This window comes from Bos grunniens, chromosome 8 (genome assembly GCF_055505025.1).
Source record: "Bos grunniens cultivar Pamir isolate PY7600 chromosome 8, Bosgru_T2T1.0, whole genome shotgun sequence".
NCBI classification, from domain to species: domain Eukaryota; kingdom Metazoa; phylum Chordata; class Mammalia; order Artiodactyla; family Bovidae; genus Bos; species Bos grunniens.
The window spans coordinates 105,928,679-105,948,557 of record NC_141172.1 but is presented as its reverse complement, the minus strand read 5'-3'; the positions used below and the strand labels follow the sequence as shown (position 1 = coordinate 105,948,557).

General features: G+C 42.4%; 1 protein-coding gene across 12 annotated transcripts in view; it reads left to right on the top strand.

Moving 5' to 3' along the window:
• ASTN2 (astrotactin 2) overlaps positions 1-19,879 on the top strand; it is a 1,042,634-nt gene that overhangs the window by 335,063 nt on the left and 687,692 nt on the right. For all 12 annotated transcript variants that reach the window (XM_086413912.1, XM_086413911.1, XM_086413910.1 and 9 more), the window contains one exon: positions 17,026-17,133. In XM_086413912.1, coding sequence (XP_086270038.1) covers positions 17,026-17,133 — 108 coding nt within the window. The remainder of the gene's footprint in view (positions 1-17,025; positions 17,134-19,879) is intronic.

Genomic DNA, 19,879 nt, shown 5'->3' with positions numbered 1-19,879 from the left:
GGTATCTCATTGTGATTTAATTGTATTTTCCTGAGGAATAAAGAGTTTAAGCATCTTTTTATGTACTGGCTTCCATTCTGAGATTTATTTTGTTGAGGTATTTCTTTAAGTAACTTGCCAACTTTTTAACTGAGTTTTTTGTGTCCTTTTTATAGAATTGTAAGGAAACTTCATATATTATGGATACAACTCCTTTCTCAGATATACGTATGACAGTTTCTCCCATTGTATGGCTTGTCTTGTCTTAGTGATATCTTCAGAAGATTTTTTTATTTATATAAAGTCAAATCTATATATCTTTTTATTTTACTGTTCATGCATTTAATTCCCTATCTAAGATCTCTGCCTACTCTAATGTCACAAAGACATATTTCCTGTTTTCTATTAGAAGGCTAACAGTTTTAGTATTTACACTTAGTTCTAGGATCCATTTTGAGTTAATATGTATATACAGCATGAACTAAGGGTCTGTGCTCATTTCCTCTAGCATATGGCTCTCCAGTTGTTCCAACACCATTTGTAGAGAAGACTTTTCCTTTGGCAACATTATGAAAAATCAGTTGTGTACATTTCTGAACTCTCTGTGCTGCTGCATTCATCTATAGACCTATCCTTTAGCCAATTATGCACTGTCTTGGTTACTAGTTACAAACCTAGAAAACAGGCAGCATACATCCTTTAATTCCATCCTACTTTAATATCACTTGGCTATTTGAGATTATTTGTGCTTCCATATAAATTTTAAAATCACCTTGTCAATTTCTACCAAAAAAAAAAAAAAGCTTCTGGGATTGTAAGTAGTATTTCATTTAACCTATAGATAATCTGAGGGTATGTGACATCTTTACAATATTGAGTCTTGCAACCCACAAATGTGATATGTTTCTCCATTTATTAAGGGTTTCTTTAATTTCCTTTTGCAATTTTATGTTGTTTTCATTGAAGAGATCTTTCATGCCTTTTTCTAAACTTATTATTAAGTAGTTTAGAGTTTCTTGTACTGTTGCATGGAAGTGTTTTTAAATTTTATTTTCCAATTGTTTGTTGCCTATATATGTAAATACAATTAACGTTCTTATGTTAAACTTTCATCATTCAAGCCAAAGTCATTTATTCTAACAGTTGTTTTGCAATATTTTATGATTCTTTTTCTAAACAGTCATGTCATCTGCAAAAAAATATTGTGTCATTTTTTTCCTTTATAATCTGTGTTTTTATTTCTTTTTCTTGCCATATTGAAATGGCTAGAACAAAGATGAGTCTGTATTTGATTTTTAGCTGCTTGACTATAAGGATAGGCTTTTTTCTCTCATATTTATCATGTTCCTTCAACTTTATGGATTTGCTAGTTCATATATTATACTAAATTTGGTACATTTAAACCATTATTACTTTCTAAAGTTATTATTATGTTCTCCCTCTGCCTTCTGTGACTCTATATTTAGAATTTTTGATATTGTGCCTTGGGCCCCTTAAACACTTTTGCTTTTTTTTCAATTTTTCGTGTCTCTCTTCTTCAGTTAGAGAATTTCTATTAATCTGTTTTTAAGACCAATGATTCTTTCCTCTGTTATTTCCATTCTGTTTAGCCCATCCAATGGTTTTTTTTTTTTTAATTACACATTTAGTTTTTTGCTTCTACAAACCTTCATTTGCTGTATGTATAATTTTCCTGCTCATAATTTTTATATTTTCTATTCACTATAATTATCTTCTTTTTTATTCCACTGAGCACAATTATAGTAGTTATCTTAAGGTTCATGTTCATCTGGATCACCTTAGATTGGCCTTCACTGATTATCTTTTCCCTTGGGAATGGATAAAATTTTCCTGGGTCACCATATGTTAAATAATTTTGGATTTAATTCTAGAAATTGTGAATTTATTGTATGAAAATTCTTGGATTCTGTTTCTCCAAAGAATTTGAATGTTGTTTTGCAGGCAGTGAACTTGACCAGACTCCAACTGTTTTGCCTGTGGTGACCAACAGCTTAAATCTCAGTTATTACTATTATTTCTTTCTCCAGCTGAGCTGATTGGAGTCTGCCTTATCCGTACCATGGTTCAGTGGCAGCTAGGAATGTGGGCAGAGATAGCACACAGATTACAAGACCCTTCTCTAGGTCTCTTCTTTTTTCTTGGATCTCGCTCTTATTTCTTGGTAGTGTTGACTGATTCGCTGAGTCCTCAGTCCAGTATAATAGCAGTCTTTGTCCTGGTGTTTCTGTTGGCCTGAGCCACACTGAAACTGTGATCTACCCTCAGGACAAAGTCTGAAACATAGAAAGTTTACCCAGTGCTGCCTACTGTCTCTAAGTTTCAACTCCTTCCTAGAGCATACATGCTTTTATTTGTTTTCCAGAACCCTCTGCTAGTGGTTCTGTTTTCTTTTGCTGGTTTTCTTTTTGGATTTTTTTTTTGTTCCAAAATTTATTCTTGTTATCTGAAAGAGGGTTGGCCTGCTATTTAATAATACCTTATTCTCTTATGAGTCCCTTGGACTGCAAGGAGGTCCAACCAGTCCATTCTGAAGGAGATCAGCCCTGGGATTTCTTTGGAAGGAATGATGCTAAAAGCTGAAACTCCAGTACTTTGGCCACCTCATGTGAAGAGTTGACTCATTGGAAGAGCCTCTGATGCTGGGAGGGATTGGGGGTAAGAGGAGAAGGGGACGACAGAGGATGAGATGGCTGGATGGCATCACTGACTGGATGGACGTGAGTCTGAGTGAACTCCAGGAGTTGGTGATGGACAGGGAGGCCTGGTGTGCTGCGATTCATGGGGTTGCAAAAAGTCGGACATGACTGAGTGACTGATCTGATCTGATCTGATTCTCTTATGCCATCGGGAGAATCTCTACTATATTCAATGATTATCATTTTATGATATAGAATTTATGTTTCTTTACCCCCTTTCTCAAAATTAATGTTTGACACAAATATTTTATACAACATCTTATCATCATCAACACCCTTTTAATATTCCAGAATAATTAATGACTCCTCCTCAAGCTGGACATGTAATAAAACGATTTTTCACTTTTCTATATTTATAAATAGCATTTCAATGAGCATAATGCTGTATAAAGCCTTTCCTATATTTAGGATGATTTCCTTAGGGTGAATTCCCAGAAGTGGGTCCAAAGGGTTGGACATTTTTTAAGGTCTTTTTTATATTGCCAAATGGCTTCCCAAAAGGGTTGTACAAATTTGCACTGCTTGCAGCAATTTAGGAAAATGATCATTTCATAAAACCCTTGCCAGCACTGGATATTATTAAACCAAGAAATAACATTTCTATTTCAAGAGATGAAAAATTATAACCAAGAATTTATGAACACATATACACGTAATATTTTAATGTCAGAGGATAGATTTTTCTGGTTCTATGACAGAGACGCTAAAATAAAATAGATGTATTACAGAGAGGAAGACTCTGAAAAATGAAACTTTGAGCAAATAATCACAGAGAATTACAACGAAGGAAGAATTTGGGAAGCATAGAAGAGGAAACTGTGTGTGCAGGAGACTAACAGATGGAAAAAAGTCCAAGAACGTGTAACAGTTTAGCCCAAACTTATAAAAATACTCCCAGAAAGGATGAGACTTCAAATTTGTCAGTGCATGGTGGGCAAATTTGAAAGAAAACAAGCAGAAATAAAACAAGCTTTTAAAATTGCTTTTGGAACAGTAAGGACAAGAAAATGATTGTCTCGTTGGATGAAATGACTGAAACCTTATTACCAGATGAAGGTGGAAAACTACATTCATTCTGAATCTGTCAGACATGTCACTTATATTAATAAATAAATAAATAAAATCTGAAAACTGTAAAGGGAGAATAAAGATATTTCAAAAGGAGTGAGGTTCTACCGCAAGAGAAGGTACTAGGTACTTATTTTGGAGTGTGTTCCTCAAGTTCAGTCTCCAAATCCAAGGAAATTACTTTTCCAGAGCTAAAATAATATGAAGATATATTTTCAGAATAACGGTTACTTATTCTCTTCAAGGAATCAAGGTAGGCAGAGACACTCACAGACTTCTGGAAGGACATATTCTGATTTCAAATAGGTGGCAAAGCATGTTTGGAACTTGACTTTGATTCTCAAGGGCAATAAGGTCAGTTGATCAGATTTATATAATGAGTTGTGGGGTCAGAAGTTGGGAGCTCTAGGAGTCATCTTGGGTTCACTAAGAATAAATCATGCCAGGTAAACTGCAGTTCTACTTTGGATAGATTTGTTGCACAGGAGATACCATTACATAGATATCTAAATATTGACATTGATGTCCTTGCCTTAAATAAGCAAAAGCCTGGCTTGGAACCCAGGGAATAATAGCAAGGTCCACTGTTAGACTTGCCAATCCATCTCTAGTCTGTATTGGCTGTATGGACTTGCCAAAGACAAATAATCCCTGTACACCTCAGGTTCCTAATATTTGAAATGAAGATATCAACATCAACTTCATTATACTCTTAAATGTACTATATGCTTTTAACTTACATAAACGTCTAGTCTGTAACTTGACATGCTGTAGACACTCAGTAACTCTTCATTTCTTTTCTTACCTCCTGATCCTTTTCATAGTTATGGAATAGAGAAAACATGAGATCACGTATTTAGGACCAAAAATATCTGAGACACTAGAAAAAAAGGGCCAAAATATACAGGTACAATTTGATAATACGGAATGTTCTTTACTTTGGTTTTAGAAAAATAAAATTTGCAAGTATATGATGGGAAATACCAGATTTATTTGCAGTGCAAGTGAACAAAGAAGCAAGGGCATATTGAATACAAGTCAGCTGCCAATAAAGTGGAAGCAGCCCTGGGCTGCATTATTAGAAGTCTCCTGTTCAGAGAAAGGGAGGTAATAGTCCATTTCTGCTTGGTGTAGGTCAGAACACATCTGGATTATCATGCCTGGTTCTGGACACAGAAGTTCAAAAAGGAGTTGAGTGCACTGGACTGTGTTGAAAAGAATCTGACAAAATGAATTTGAAATGTGGGATGCACATCAAAATGAATAAGATTGGAAAACAATGATGCAATCCTCAGTGTTATAGAAATAGTGAAATAATTGCTCCTGTATACAGCTGATCAGGGTGAAGTTGGTATAACCTGTCTGGACAACATTTTGACAATATGGATCAAAAAACCTTTAGCTAACTCAATGCCCTTTGACCCACCAATTCATCTCTTTAATCTCAAGAAAATTCTACACATGGTTGCTTAGGGATGTGTAGAAGGGTTTATCTTTAGGAGTGCATGATGCACTATTATAGTGAAAAATTGGAAATAATATAAAATTTAAACAACAGAGAATTGATTAAAATACAATACATTGATGGAGTAGAATATATTTGAGGTGTTAAATGATATTGGGGTCAATGTTTAATGACATGGGGTAATGTGATATATTTTATTTAGGTTTATTTTAATTCCACAAGCAATCTCAATTCATTAAGAAAAAAAGGTAAACCAAAAGAAAATCTCAGTATTCAGGGAAAATCGCTATTAACACTTTGGTCATTATAGGCATCTATATATGTATAGATGATTATATTGAGTACATATAAATCTAGGTGCATATGTAGATAATGGGACTTTCCTGGTAGCTCAGTGGTAGAGAATCTGCCTGCAATGCAGGAGCCGCAGTAGATGCAGATTTGATCCCTGGGTCTGGAAGATTGCCTGAAGGAGGGCATAGCAACCCACTCCCGTATTCTTGCCTGGAAAACCCCATGAACAGAGGAGCCTGGCAGGCTACAGTCCATAGAGTCGCAGAGTCGGACACAACTGAAGCAACTCAGCGTGCACGCACGCACACACACACACACGCACACACACACAGATATAGATGTGTGCATATGCACACACATTTGATATATATAATTTATGTAATAACAGAAATGCCAAGCATATAATTGGATCCCAATGTATATTTCTGACGTCAGTGAATAAATCAATATATGCTTAGATATTTTGAACAAAACTCACAAGATGTATTCATGTAAGACATGAATACAAGACAATAAAATCCAGTTATAAAAACATATGCATAAGAAAGATAAAAACTAGAAGTAGGAAAGATCAACTGGTAGTGATAATATTTGACTTGGTTATTATTTTCTTCTTTGTGCTTTTTTACTTTTTATTTCTAATTTTCTACAATAAATGTGCATTGAATCTGTAATCTGAAAAATCATAATTTTTGTAAAATGTATCATATAAAGAATGAAGGTGTTAGCAGGAATATTTTGCTTGGGTGGAAAGAGTATAAATGGGCACATGAGCAATCTTCCAGCAGCTGAAAAGCCATTGTATGGGGCCATGGAACAAACTGAGCCTGTGATTCCAAAGCACTTGACAGAATCTGCTACTGCTGCTGCTGCTGCTAAGTCGCTTCAGTCGTGTCCGACTCTGTGTGACCCCATGGACGGCAGCCCACCAGGCTTCTCCGTCCATGGGATTCTCCAGGCAAGAACACTGGAGTGGGTTGCCATTTCCTTCTCCATTGACAGAATCTAGAGGGCAAATTATGGGGAGTTTCATTCTTGGCCAGCCTCACAAACCCGAATCTGCTCCTTTATCCTATTGTGCCTTTTGGGCCCGCCACTGTATTTAGTCTCTGCCATTTATGAGCTATTTGACCTTGAGAAAGTCATCTGTAGTGTCTTTGACTCAATCTCTTTACCTTTCAAATGGGGATAACAGTACCTCATCCAGTTATTGTGAGAATCAAATGAGTTACTATCTGTGGGAAGAAAGTAAAGGGTTGGTATGTAGTATTTACTAGGTGGTAATGCCTTTTAAAAATCTCTCAGTTTGTTGGTAACAGGACAGCTTTAGAACTTGGGTCTCTGGGACACCCACTTCATCTTTCCATTGCCCAGGGTTGCCATATGGGGACAGATTGAAAGGAGTATGGATATTTTTCTAGGACTAGACTAGGGGAGTGTTCTGGTTACCTACTGCTGCATAATATACCCAAATTGAGGTCCTTAAGACAACAACGATCTTATTATGCTCATGGGTTCTAGAATCAAAATTTTTATAAACAAAGAGAAGGTAGTCTCAACTTCACAATGGTCAAGCTGAAAATACTCAAACACTTGTGGGTGACCCAGATGGCTGGAGGCTAGAATCAACTAGAAGCCTCGCTCACATTTTTTCCACCTGCACTAAGACACTTCAAGATGTCTTGAAAGCTGGATTCAGCTGTGACCATTGACTGAAGCACTTAAAATTGGCCTCTCCTTGTGGCTAAGACTTATCACAATGCAGGAGCAGGTTTACAAAGAGGGAGTAAGTATCTAGAGAATCAGTGTATCAAGAGAGCCAGACAGAAACTGTCTCGCCTTTTATTATCCAGTCCTAGAAGTTTTTGCAGAGTCAAGTCTCTTTATTAAAAACACATAACTAAGTCAGCCTACATTCAAGGAGAGAGACATTAGCTGCTACCTTTGATAGGGGAGAGGCAGAAGTCACATTTTCAAAGAAAATGTGGATGGAGAGATTTTGTTATGGATAACTTTGGAATATCCAGCCCCTCCCTCCTCCACCCCACCCCTCCCAGGAAACAATGGGATATTCCAGAGACAAAGCTATACTTTCATGAGATAAGCTGAGTTAAGCTTAATTAGAAAGCTTCTCCAAAGGCAGTTCTTTAAGCCAAAATCTGGGGATAGATTGAGATTTATCTTTTCGTGGATAGTGGAATAATCACTAGGTCTAGATGGTCATATAACACTAAAGGTCAAATGAGGAATAGCTTAAGCTGAAGCAATAAAGACAATCTATTTTTTAAAATAAATGTAACTTTTATTACGTTTTACAATGACTAAGCATTAGATGTTCACTGGAGGGAAATTGTAAAATGCAGATAAGCAATAATAAGAAAAAATTTTTTTAAATACTCCAAATTTTACTACCCAGGGAATAACCACTAGAACACCTTAATATATTTCTTTCAATATCTTATTATGCATGTGTGTATATGTACATATATATGCATATATTTACATATTTTATGTGTATGTGTATTTTAAAACAGAGTAGGATCATTTTGCACTTAGAGTTTTGCCGTATGCTTTTTTAAGCTTGGTTCATAACCCTCGATCATGAACATCTCAGAATGACTTTTACTTTCCTCTTCTTTATTTTTTAAATTAAAATCTATTTATTTTTTATTACACACACTCAGTGGAATTCAGACTAAAAATCAGTAAGTGTGTATAAATGTACACAAGTAAAATTCCTCTTTGCATTGTCTGCCTGATGGCTCAGGCAGTAAAGAACGTGCCTGCAATGCAGGAGACCCAGGTTCAATCCCTAGGTCGGGAAGATCCCCTGGAGAAGGTAATGGGAACCCACTCCAATATTCTTGCGTGGAGATTTCCACAGACAGAGGAACCTGGGGGCTACAGTCCATCGGGTCACAAAGAGTTGGACATGACTAAGTGACTAACACTTAAAAACTTGATTTATTGTCTGTATACTTTTCCACCCAACAATATATCATGAAGAGGTTTGCGTGTCAATAAATAGAGGTTTACATCACTGTATTTAATGATCTCATGAAAGTCTGTGTTAGAAATATGCCACCGTTTTTAAATAGTCCCCTATAAATGGGCTTCTAAGTTATACACACACACACATATATGTATATTTTTTTTTTTTTCCTGAGGGGCTTCCCTGGTAGCTCAGCTGGTAAAGAATTCACCTGCAATGCAGGAGACCTGGATTCAATCCCTGGATTGGGAAGATCCCCTGGAGGAGGGCATGGCAACCCACTCCAGTCTTCTTGCCTGGAGAATCCCCATGGACAGAGGAGCCTGGTGGGCTACAGTCCGTAGGTTTACAAAGAGTCAGACACGACTGAGTGGCTAAGCACAGCAAGCACATTTTTCTGAAATTACAAGTAATCATGTTTAATTTTCCTTTACCATAAAGATATTTTTAGCCATAAATATCAATTTTTAAAATTCCAACATGAGGGGCTTCCCTGGTGGCTCAGTGGTGAAGAATCCACCTGCCAGTGCAGGAGACATGGCTTATGTCCCTGGTCCGAGAAGATCCTGCATGCCGTGATACCACTCAGCCTATGCACTACAGCTACTGAGCCTGTGCTCTAGAGTCTGAGCTCTGCAACAAGAGAAGCCACTGCAGTAAGCCCACACCCTGCAACTAGAGGGAAGCCCCCACTAGCCTCAAGGAGAGAAAAAGCCCGCACAGCAATGAAGACCCAGCACAGCCAAATAAATAAGTAAAATTTTTAAAAAGTTCAGCACGAGTCCTAATCATGCTACAGAATCTTCTCTGTGGGTCAGATAAACCTGGGTTCAAATTCAGGTCCTGCCACTTCCTGGCTGTGTGATTACAGACAAGGAGTGTCGTCTCTCCCAGACTCTGTTTTCACATTGGAGGACTAGGGGTATGTGAGTCACCTCTGAGTGAAGTGCCTGGCACTGTGCCTGGCCTTTAGTGGTACCTGATGACAAGCGGCAGTTGTGGTCAGAGCACCTCCACGAACGTCTGTGGTTTAGCCCTAGAGCTCAGAGCAGTTGTGAGCTGCGTGGTTTAGGGGGCACGGGAAGTTTAGCTACTTTTGTCCTCTTCCCACGACTGGTACAATTTGTATTCCTTGGACAGTTGGGGGTCAGATGGGTTTTGCATTTCCAAGCTACATATTTTTCTATCTAGCACAGTTCTGGGCAATCTAAAAATGCAATATCTCTGTCACCAGCTCGAGGAAGACACGGAGTCTGAATAATTTAACATGTCACCACCATCCATCATGATACCAAGAGCGCGGGGGATAGAGTGTGGCGGGGTGGGCCTACCAGGGGCTGGCAGAGCAGGTTTGTGGACAGGGCAGCCCAGTGTGAGAAAGCAGATTTGCGGTGAGTTAATTCTCAGGCCCGGGAAAGACTGTTCATGCTAACAGCTGCTCCAGCCTTTTCCATAATTTGGCTTTCAGGTTGTTCAGATGCCCTGGTTTGTTTCAGAGCAAACCTGGAGTCACGTCTCTCTTTGCCACCAATTATCTATGTCATTTTAGAAAGAAGCCTCTAAAAACTTCTGAATGTCCCAGTTTATTTGTCAGCAAATTTGAGATAATTCCCATGCAGAGAGCTCAGCGTCATGCTTGGAATATTTGAATTGCTTCCTTATCCAAAACGAAATGTCCAGAAGTTGGGAAGCTTTGTCTGTTTTATTCGTTGCTTTTCCTCCCTCAGGGCTCCGAACAGTGTTTGCTACAGAGTGGGCACTTAGTGTTGGATGAATGAACACACAAATGGGTGTTGTGATTATTTGAGGTGACCACTGGGTCAAGGACAGACTGACGGATCACACCCTGTAACCTCAAACTCTGGGTCCAGGACTCAAGGTGCCTGAGCCTGGGTCTTTTATTGCGGCTCTGTGCCGTCTCCAGCTGGAGCTAGTGGTTAAGGACCCACCTACCAGTGGACGAGACATAAGAGACTGGGGTTCGATCCCTGGGTCGGGAAGATCTGGGAGGGCATGGCAACCCACTCCAGTATTCTTGCCTGGAGAATCCCATGGACAGAGGAGCCTGGCGGGCTGCAGTCCACGGGGTCACAAAGAGTCGGACACGACTGAAGCGACTTAGCACTAGCACTGTGATGTCTCCACGCTGCGCTCACAATTCCCCATCCCGTGGCTTTATCATGAGTCATGTGATGTTACAGAGCAAACAGAGGGTGTGTCTCTCTCTCTTTCTCTTTTTTTTCAACACTTTATTTATTGAGGTAAAATTCATGTAACATCAAATTAATGATGAACTATTTAAAGGTGTGTGATTCATTGCCATTTAATGCATCCCCAGGGTTGTGCGACTGTCACCCTACTTAGTTCTGAGACATTTGCAATATATCAAAAGGAAACCCCATACTCAGTAGCAATAACTCCCTGTTCCTCTCTTCTCTCTGCCCAGCCCTGACAATCACTGTTTTCTGTCTCTAGGTGTTTACTTATTTCAGAGGTTTTCTCTACCTGGAATCATGTAACATAAGCCTTTTTATGCCTGGTTTCTTTCACTTGGCAAAGTGTTTTGCTAAGTTACAAAATGTTGCACACAAGGCCCACCCATGTTGTAGCATGTCGACATCGCTTTGTATGGCTCGATGATATTGCGTCGTATGAATACACCATATTTGTTTATCTGTCCATCACCTGATGGACATTTGGGTTGTTTCCACTATAGGCTATAGTAAGTGGTGCTGCTCTGAATATTCATGTTCCAGTGTCTATTTGAGTGCCCTCTCCAGTTCTGTCAGATATGCTGAGGGGCAGAGTTCCTGGGTCATGTGGTAGTTTGGTATGTTTAACATCTTGAGCTAACGGATAAACTGTGTCCCACCGTTTTTGCACCATTGTGCATTCCCACTAGCAATGTATATGGGTTCCGATTTCTCTATATCCTTTTCCAGCACCTGTTATTTTCTCATTAATTCGACTGTGGCCAGCTTAATGCATGTGAAGTGGTACCTACCTCACTGTGCCTTTGGTCTGCATTTCCCTGATGACGAAGGGATGTTTTTCTTGTTTTGGCTGTGCCAGGTCTTGGCTGCTGTGCCAGGGCTTTCTCTAAGCGGAGAGTGGGGGCTGCCCTCTAGTTATGCTGCACGAGCCTCTCATTCTGGTGGCTTCTCTTACTGCGAGCATGGGCTCTGGGGTACTCGGGTTTAGTAGCTGTGCGCACTTGCTTAACTGCCCTGGGGCATGTAGAATCTTCTTGGACCAGGGACTGAACTCATGTCCCCTGCATTGACAGGTGGATTCTCAACCACTGGACCACCAAAGAGGCTGAGTCAGACAGAAGCCAGGTTCAGAGCTTGTCATTTGTGTGATCTTAGATAAGCAGTGTTGAGGTTCTGAAGGTTGGTTTGTTAGTCGCTCAGTCAGGTCCGACTCTTTGAGACCCCATGGACTGTAGCTCACCAGGCTCTTCTGTCCATGGGATTCTCCAGGCAAGAATAATGGAGTGGGTTGCTGTTTTCTTCTCCAGGAAATCTTCCTGACCCAGGTATCGAACCTGGGTCTCCTGCATTGCAGGCAGATTCTTTACCATCTGAGTTTGCCCCTCAGTAAAATGGATTCTTACCTCTCAGACGCTGTATGAAGTGTGGATGGGTAACTGTACAGAAGGTGCCAGAGCAGTGCTTATCCCGCCATGGCAGGTGCTTTGACTGTCTTCTTCATGCTCCATCCCAGACCACTCAAGACTGGGAAGACCAGGGGCCTGAGGGACAAGGCGGAGGAACTGCTGTCTCCTCTCCTTCCCTGTCGCCAGCCTCTGACCATTCTCACTTTCTCTCAGCCCCTAAATAGAAATACTTGCACAGCCCTGTATAATTAATGGCTGCACTTTAGTTCACTGTATCACCAATTTCATATTAAAATGCTAGCAGAGGGGGCCCTTTTCCATTTGTCTGAATCATCTCCAAGGCAGTCTGTAATTGGCCTGTGGCCCCTTGCAGCTCCTCTGGACACTCGGAGGCTATATGCCTTGGGTGGCTGCCACCTTACAATGTCACAGAAGGCAGGGAGTCACCCCTCCCACCCAGGGGCATCTCCATTTCGTCTCCTGAGCTCAGGCGAGTGTTGAATTAATGAGGAATGTGCCCTTCCGTGCTGCTTTGGTCTTTGTGCTAACTGTTTACATACAGCGTATCATTTTCCTCATAATGACCGTGGGAGCTGAGAGTTACTGTCCCATTTTTTTTAAAGAAGAATGCAGAGAGGTTGGGTGGCTTCCCCAAGCCTCCCCTCCCAGCTCATCACTGGGGTGTGGAGTTAGAACTCATATCTGACTCCAGTACACTAATGTCTTTGTACAGACATGTGTTGCCTCTCATGACTCTTAGATTAAACCAATCTAGAAACCTACTTGCCTTTCAGTGCCTGAGGGTAGAGACAATGACTGTTGTCTTTTAATGGGATCTGAGCCACACCATTTTTCATTCAAGTCTCATTAAAAGAAAAAGAAAAAAAAAAAAACGATGAAGCACCTTAGTGGGGCCCGTGGCTTATTCATATCTCCAGATTCGGGCCCTTAATTATATTCTGGAATAAGTGTCATTTGAGTGCCCCAGGATGTGCTGATATGATGGGCGCTTGAAATGTGGCTCGTCTGTGGTTGAGATGTGCTGTGAGCATAAAATATACACTGGATTTTGAACACTTGTGAAAGTTATATAAAAAATTTCAAGAACACTGGAGTTGGCATCCATTCCCTTCTCCCAGGGATCTTCCTAACCTAGGCATTGAACTCTGGTCTACCTGCATTGCAGGCAGATTCTTTACCATTTGAGCCATCAGGGAAGCCCAGAAAAAGCAAATGTGTGTGGCTCAGATGCTCAGTCATGTCCACCTCTTTGCAAGCTCATGGACTGTAGCCCGCCAGGCTCCTTTGTCCATGGGATTCTCCAGGTAAGGATATTGGAGTGGGGTGCTATTTTCTTCTGCAGAGGATCTTCCCAACCCAAGGATCGAACCTATGTCTCTTATGTCTCCTGCATTGGCAGGCAGATTCTTTACCAATAGCACCATCTAGGAAGCCCAGTGATAATTTTATGGAAATAAGAAGTTAAGATGATATTTTGAATATATTGGTCAACTCAAATATATTCTGAAAATGAATTTTATCTGTTTACTGTTTTACTTTTTTCATGTGGCTAATAGAACACTTAAAGTTGCATGTGTGGCTCGTGTTATATTTGGAGAGGGGCAGGTTGATGGAGAGGCAGGCTCTCTTGGCATCAGTTCCTATTCTGAACATGGTTCCTTAATACCTACAGGAGAGAGATGAGGGTCAGGGGTGTCGGAACGGAGTGGGGTCCCGGAGAAGCCAGGAGCATGGTCTCAGAGTATGTGGACATGTGGAATGATGGAGATGCAGGATCTACATGAGCCTCATCAGAGTTCCTGCCGATAGTACAGATGCTGAGGTTCCACAGAGGAGCTGTAAAAAGTGTAAAATGTGCTCTGATGCTGAGGGCAAGTGACAGCTCTGCTAATTCTCAGAGGTCAGATCACCAAGTTTTGCTTCCTCTGTGCACACCACACACACCATACACACACTCACACATGCACGCATACACATGCACACACTCACACGCACACTCCACACACACACACTTACATGCATACCACACACATGCACACACCACACACACTCACACTCATGCACACACACATGCACACACTACACACACATGTGCACACTCACACACATGCACACACCACACACACATGCACACACTCACATGCACACACTCACATGCACACACAAACACATGCACTTCCCCACATGAGGTTAGCTGTGAGGCAGGCTTTGCAGGCAGACCTCGTTTCACTCCAGCTCCCTCACTCAGCACCTCTCATCACCTCTCTGAGGAATGGCTTATTCATCTGCAAAACAAGGTTCATAATGCCTTCCTTACAGGGATGACTGTGGACATTAAATGAAATCTTTACTCATATTTTATTGTACATCAGCCTAGGGACCAGGGAAAGAGATGGCAGCCACCAGCTGGATTTGAATTGTGGGTCTACAACTTCCCAGCTGTGTGACCCTGGGCAGATTACTAAATTTCCTCCTGCCTTCATTTCTTCACCCATTAAAATGGGAAGGAAAGTATTCACCTACTTTCTGCTGCTGCTGCTAAGTCGCTTCAGTTGTGTCCAACTCTGTGCGACCCCATAGATGGCAGCCCACCAGGCTCCACTGCCCCTGGGATTCTCCAGGCAAGAACACTGGAGTGGGTTGCCACTTCCTTCTCCAATGCATGAAAGTGAAAAGTGAAAGTGAAGTCGCTCAGTCGTGTCCAACTCTTCGTGGCCCCATGGATTGTAGCCTACCAGGCTCCTCCATCCATGGGATTTTCCAGGCAAGAGTACTGGAGTGGGGTGCCATTGTCTTCTCCGACCTACTTCCTAGGGTTATTGCAAAGATTAAACAAGGCAATGCAAGCCAAGGGTTTAGAACTGTGCCTGGCAGAGAGCCAGTGCTACGGAAGGGTTGGCTTTTCTTACTATTGCCTGGTGACTGTTCCAGCCTCCACTTCCCGCTGCCCCCATCACAGCTAGGCTGTCCCAGTACGAAAGACTCCTGCCTGAAGCCTGTCTTGCCCCATTCACCATAACATGCCATTTGTTTGGGAAAGGAGCAAAGATGAGAAAGAAGAGGAGAGAGGAAGGGAGAGAGGGTTTAGCTGGGATGGTTAAAACTACTGCAGTGGCATTAAAGGGCATGGGGTAGAGTCCTGACAGGCAAATCCCTTCCTTTTTCTCTGCCGCCCAAACACAGCAGGAAGCGTGACAGATGCTTCCTGTCCATAAGGCAGCTATTTCGTCTCATGCCCTCATTTTCCCCTTGGCCAAACATGTGTGGGTGAACCAAAGACCCTCTTTCTCTCTCCCTCCTTCCAGCTCCCTGCCCCCCTCCCCCCCTTCCTCCTCCCTTCCTTCTTCCCTTTTCTATAACAGTAAAATATTTTAATGGCAGTTTTAACAGCCTACTGGCCTCTGAGACCTCTGTTCTTCTACTGCTTCCAGAATCTCTGTGGGGCTTCTGCCAACTCCATTTCGAAAAAGAGCCCTTACATGGGGGAATTGCATCTGGTTGACTCTGGGGTCCCCTGCTGTCTTCAGGTCCAGCTCTTAGTTGCTGGGAATTGGGGGGATTTGTGCTAAAGGGCAGGGGCAGCTCGTGGCTAAAGACACATGGGAACAGTGATCAGATGTTCATGTCCCTTTCTTTCCTCCGTCCATTGCAACACACTGCCTCCAGGAAGGAGCAGGACATGTATTCCATTTTGTTCCCATTTTACAGAGCGTTACACTGAGAGGCGATGCGACACTGGTTAAAAACTTGAGCTTGGCCATCAGTCACACCCACATACCAAGTCTGACTTCACTCCCTGTTCTCAGATCACTTTCCTTTTCTGGACCCTGGTTCCTTCATCTGTCAGGTGGGTGTCATGATGCTTCCCTCCCAAGAGGGCTTTGAATTTGGGGTGAGATGATGACTGCAAAGCTCATCACACAGCACTTGACACTTCGTGCTTAAAGCACAGTCTGCATTCCCTCTTGAACCTTCCGTGACATCCCAAATTAAGCTCCAGGGTGCTCAGTGTGGCACTCGGGGGCTTCCCCTGGGGGGCACCGGCAGACCCCGCCCAGCCAGCACTCTGCTGCAGCGCCTCCTCCTCCCACCCACACTCCCCTCCCCCGCCAGGGATGCTCCAGCTCTTACCCCTCCTCCCACATCCAGTTTCTGCTCCTGAAGCCCATCCATCCTTCCAGCCCTGCCCTAAATCTACCCCCTGCCCATAAAGCCTTCCCAGGTCCTCCGTGTTGGGATGAATTGCTCTCTCCTGTATTCCCAGCATCTCACTGTGTGGGAAACATGGCCATGAATTAGGTTAAAGGCTCCTTAGGATCCATTTGTCCCCATGACTAGCTTATGATCCCCTGGCTGGCAAGGACCAGGCGGTATCTCTCTTTGTTTCCCCTGAGTCTGGCTCTGGGCCTGGCGTAGAGTAAGCACTGGACTGAAATGTGTGTGTGAAATTTAGTCACCTGGAATGCTTTTTTAGAGGCAGATCTATCATTCAAAGCAGCAGTGCGCCTATCAGTTACCTGGTACCCACCCAGGACCAGGGAGTTTACACGTCGTACCTCCTTTAATCTTCAAAGCAACCCCACAAGATTAATAGCTTTTCCCCTACTTTAGAAAGAAAGGACCCAGGACTCAGAAAAGGGAGGCATCTCCTCAAGGTCACACAGCCCCGAGGCTGCCAAGCCGTGGTGAGAACCCAGGCCCGCCTCACTGCAGAGCCTGAACTCCTTTCATAAATCATGCCAACTCCTGGATCACTTGGGATTTACAGAGACTTGGGTCACTTGGGGGTGGGGTTGCTGGTCTTCGGGATGGATGGGGGATTTCACTTCTGGAGGCCTGCAGTGACTGATGGATTGTGCTTCTTGCACAGGGGGCATCAGCTTTGGGAGAACCAAGGGGACGTCCGGGTCAGAGGCAGACGATGAAACGCAGCTGACATTCTACACGGAGCAGTACCGCAGCCGTCGCCGCAGCAAAGGTAACAGAATCCAGGAGAAGGTTCCCAAACCAGGGTTTGTAGGGGGGAAATCTGGGAAGCAGCTTTTGTGCTTCATGACAGACTCTAAATCTTATTCTTCAACCTGGTCCCGGTCCAGTTAATCCTGAACCTGGCATCCGATACCCTGTCTACCCATTCTCTATTTTTCTCTGTCTTGCCCCAGTCCTCAGAGGATTCGGAGATGGTTTTGTAAGTTTATGCGTTTCTTTTTTTAATCCATCACAATAAAAAATCAAATCGAAAGGAAAATCAGAGTAAGGAAACTGATTCCGACTCCGCTCAGATGTCTGCTCGGTAATTTGCGCCATGCTGTGTTGCGTATTCTAAGGGGCTGACAGCTTAACTCAGAGATTCTTAGCAACCAAACTGCAAAATGGAACATGCTCAGCAGTAAGATGCACAGAGTCTGAGTGGGTAAAACCAGCACTGGCCCAGGAGATCCTATTTACCTGATACAGAGACCAGACGGAGTTCTCCTGTTGGTTCCTGTAAACAGGACTCCCTGCAACTCTCTAGACAATGTTTTGTGTTTTCTACAGAGAGAATCGGTATTGATGCTTGAATGCATAATTTTTTTCTCAAGATGACACTCAATGTAAGAAGACATGAAAATGCTGAGGCAGGACCCGTTACAGGGCTTAGACCTTGTGGCTGAGGTCCAAGGTTCACTGTGGTAAAATGTGCTTTCACTGTGTGTAAAATGTGCAGATTTCGCTGTGGTAAAATGTGCTTTGAGGTCCACGGCTCACTGTGGTAAAATATGCTCTCAAATAGAGCACATTTCAGGCCATCACCTGGGAATATAATTCCTCAACCATGAGTGCTTTTTAAGGACAACAAAGTAGCAAGTTCAAGATTGCAACCTTGGAGGGAATTTAGGGTGCAAGCATGTATTCCCAGCAAGTGATTAAGGGCATATCCATGAGCTTGGAGCACGCCCTGGAGAGGATGGAGGTTCCCTCGTGAACATAACGGCAACTAATCTAGGTATGTGGCCATCTATGCTCCCTAGTCCCCCAAATTGCATAAAAGGATTCCACCCATACATGATGGACAGTCAAGGGCACAGATCATGTTGCTTCTCTGGGTGCCTTGAGCCTTGGGCAAGTTATCTACCTATCGTATCCCTCAGTTATCTCCTCTGTGTAATGGGCCTTGGACCTGCCTCATAGATTTGGAGATGAATTTTCTTCTGTTGCATTAAAAAGTATCATGGTGCCTGGTAGATGCTAAGGGAAAATAGTTCAGTTCGTTTCAGTTGCTCAGTCGTGTCTGACTCTTTGCAACCCCATGAACCACAGCACAGCAGGCCTCCCTGTCCATCACCAACTCCCGGAGTTTACCCAAACTCAACGTCCATTGAGTCCATGATGCCATCCAACCATCTCATCCTCGGTCATCCCCTTCTCCTACTGCCCTCAATCTTCCCCAGCATCAGGGTGTTCCCAGATGAGTCAGCTTTTCTCATCAGTTGGCCAAAGTATTGGAGTTTCAGCTTCAGCATCAGTCCTTACAATGATCACACAAGACTGATCTCCTTTAGGATGGACTGGTTGGATCTCCTTGCGGTCCAAGGGACTCTCAAGAGTCTTCTCCAACACCATAGTTCAAAAGCATTAATTCTTCTGCACTTAGCTTTCTTTATAGTTCAACTCTTACATCCATACATGACCACTGGAAAAACCATAGCCTTGACTAGATGGACCTTTTTTGACAAAGTAACATCTCTGCTTTTTAATATGCTGTCCAGGTTGGTCATAACTTTCCTTCCAAGGAGTAAGCCTCTCTTAATTTCATGGCTGCAATCACTATCTGCAGTGATTTTGGAGCCCATAAAAATAAAGTCAACTAATGTTTCCACTGTTTCTCCATCTATTTGCCATTAAGTGATGGGACCGGATGCCATGATGTTAATTTTCTGAATGTTGAATGTTAAGCCAACTTTTTCACTCTACTCTTTCACTTTCATCAAGAGGCTCTTTAGTTCTTCACTTTCTGCCATAAGGGTGGTATCATCTACATATCTGAGGTTATTGATATTTCTCCCAGCAATCTTGATTCCAGCTTGTGCTTCTTCCAGCCCAGCATTTCTCATGATGTACTCTGCATAGAAGTTAAATAAGCAGGGTGACAATATACAGCCTTGACATACTCCTTTTCCTATTTGGAACCAGTCTGTTGTTCCATGTCCAGTTCTAACTGTTGCTTCCTGACCTGCATATAGCTTTCTCAAGAGGCAGGTCAGGTGGTCTGGTATTCTCATCTCTTTCAGAATTTTCTGCAGTTTATTGTGATCCACACAGTCAAAGGCTTTGACATAGTCAATAAAGCAGAAATAGATGTTTCTCTGGAAGTCTCTTGCTTTTTCGATGATATAGCGGATGTTAGCAATTTGATCTCTGGTTCCTCCACCTTTTCTAAAACCAGCTTGAACATCAGGAAGTTCACAGTTCACATATTGCTGAGGCCTGGCTTGGAGAATTTTGAGCATTACTTTACTGGTGTGTGAGATGAGTGCAATTGTGTGGTAGTTTGAGCATTCTTTGGGATTGCCTTTCTTTGGGATTGGAATGAAAACTGACCTTTTCCAGTCCTGTGGCCACTGCTGAGTTTTCCAAATTTGCTGAAATATTAAGTGCAGCAGTTTCACAGCATCATCTTTTAGGATTTAAAATAGCTCAGCTGGAATTCCATCACCTCCATTAGCTTTGTAGTGATGCTTCCT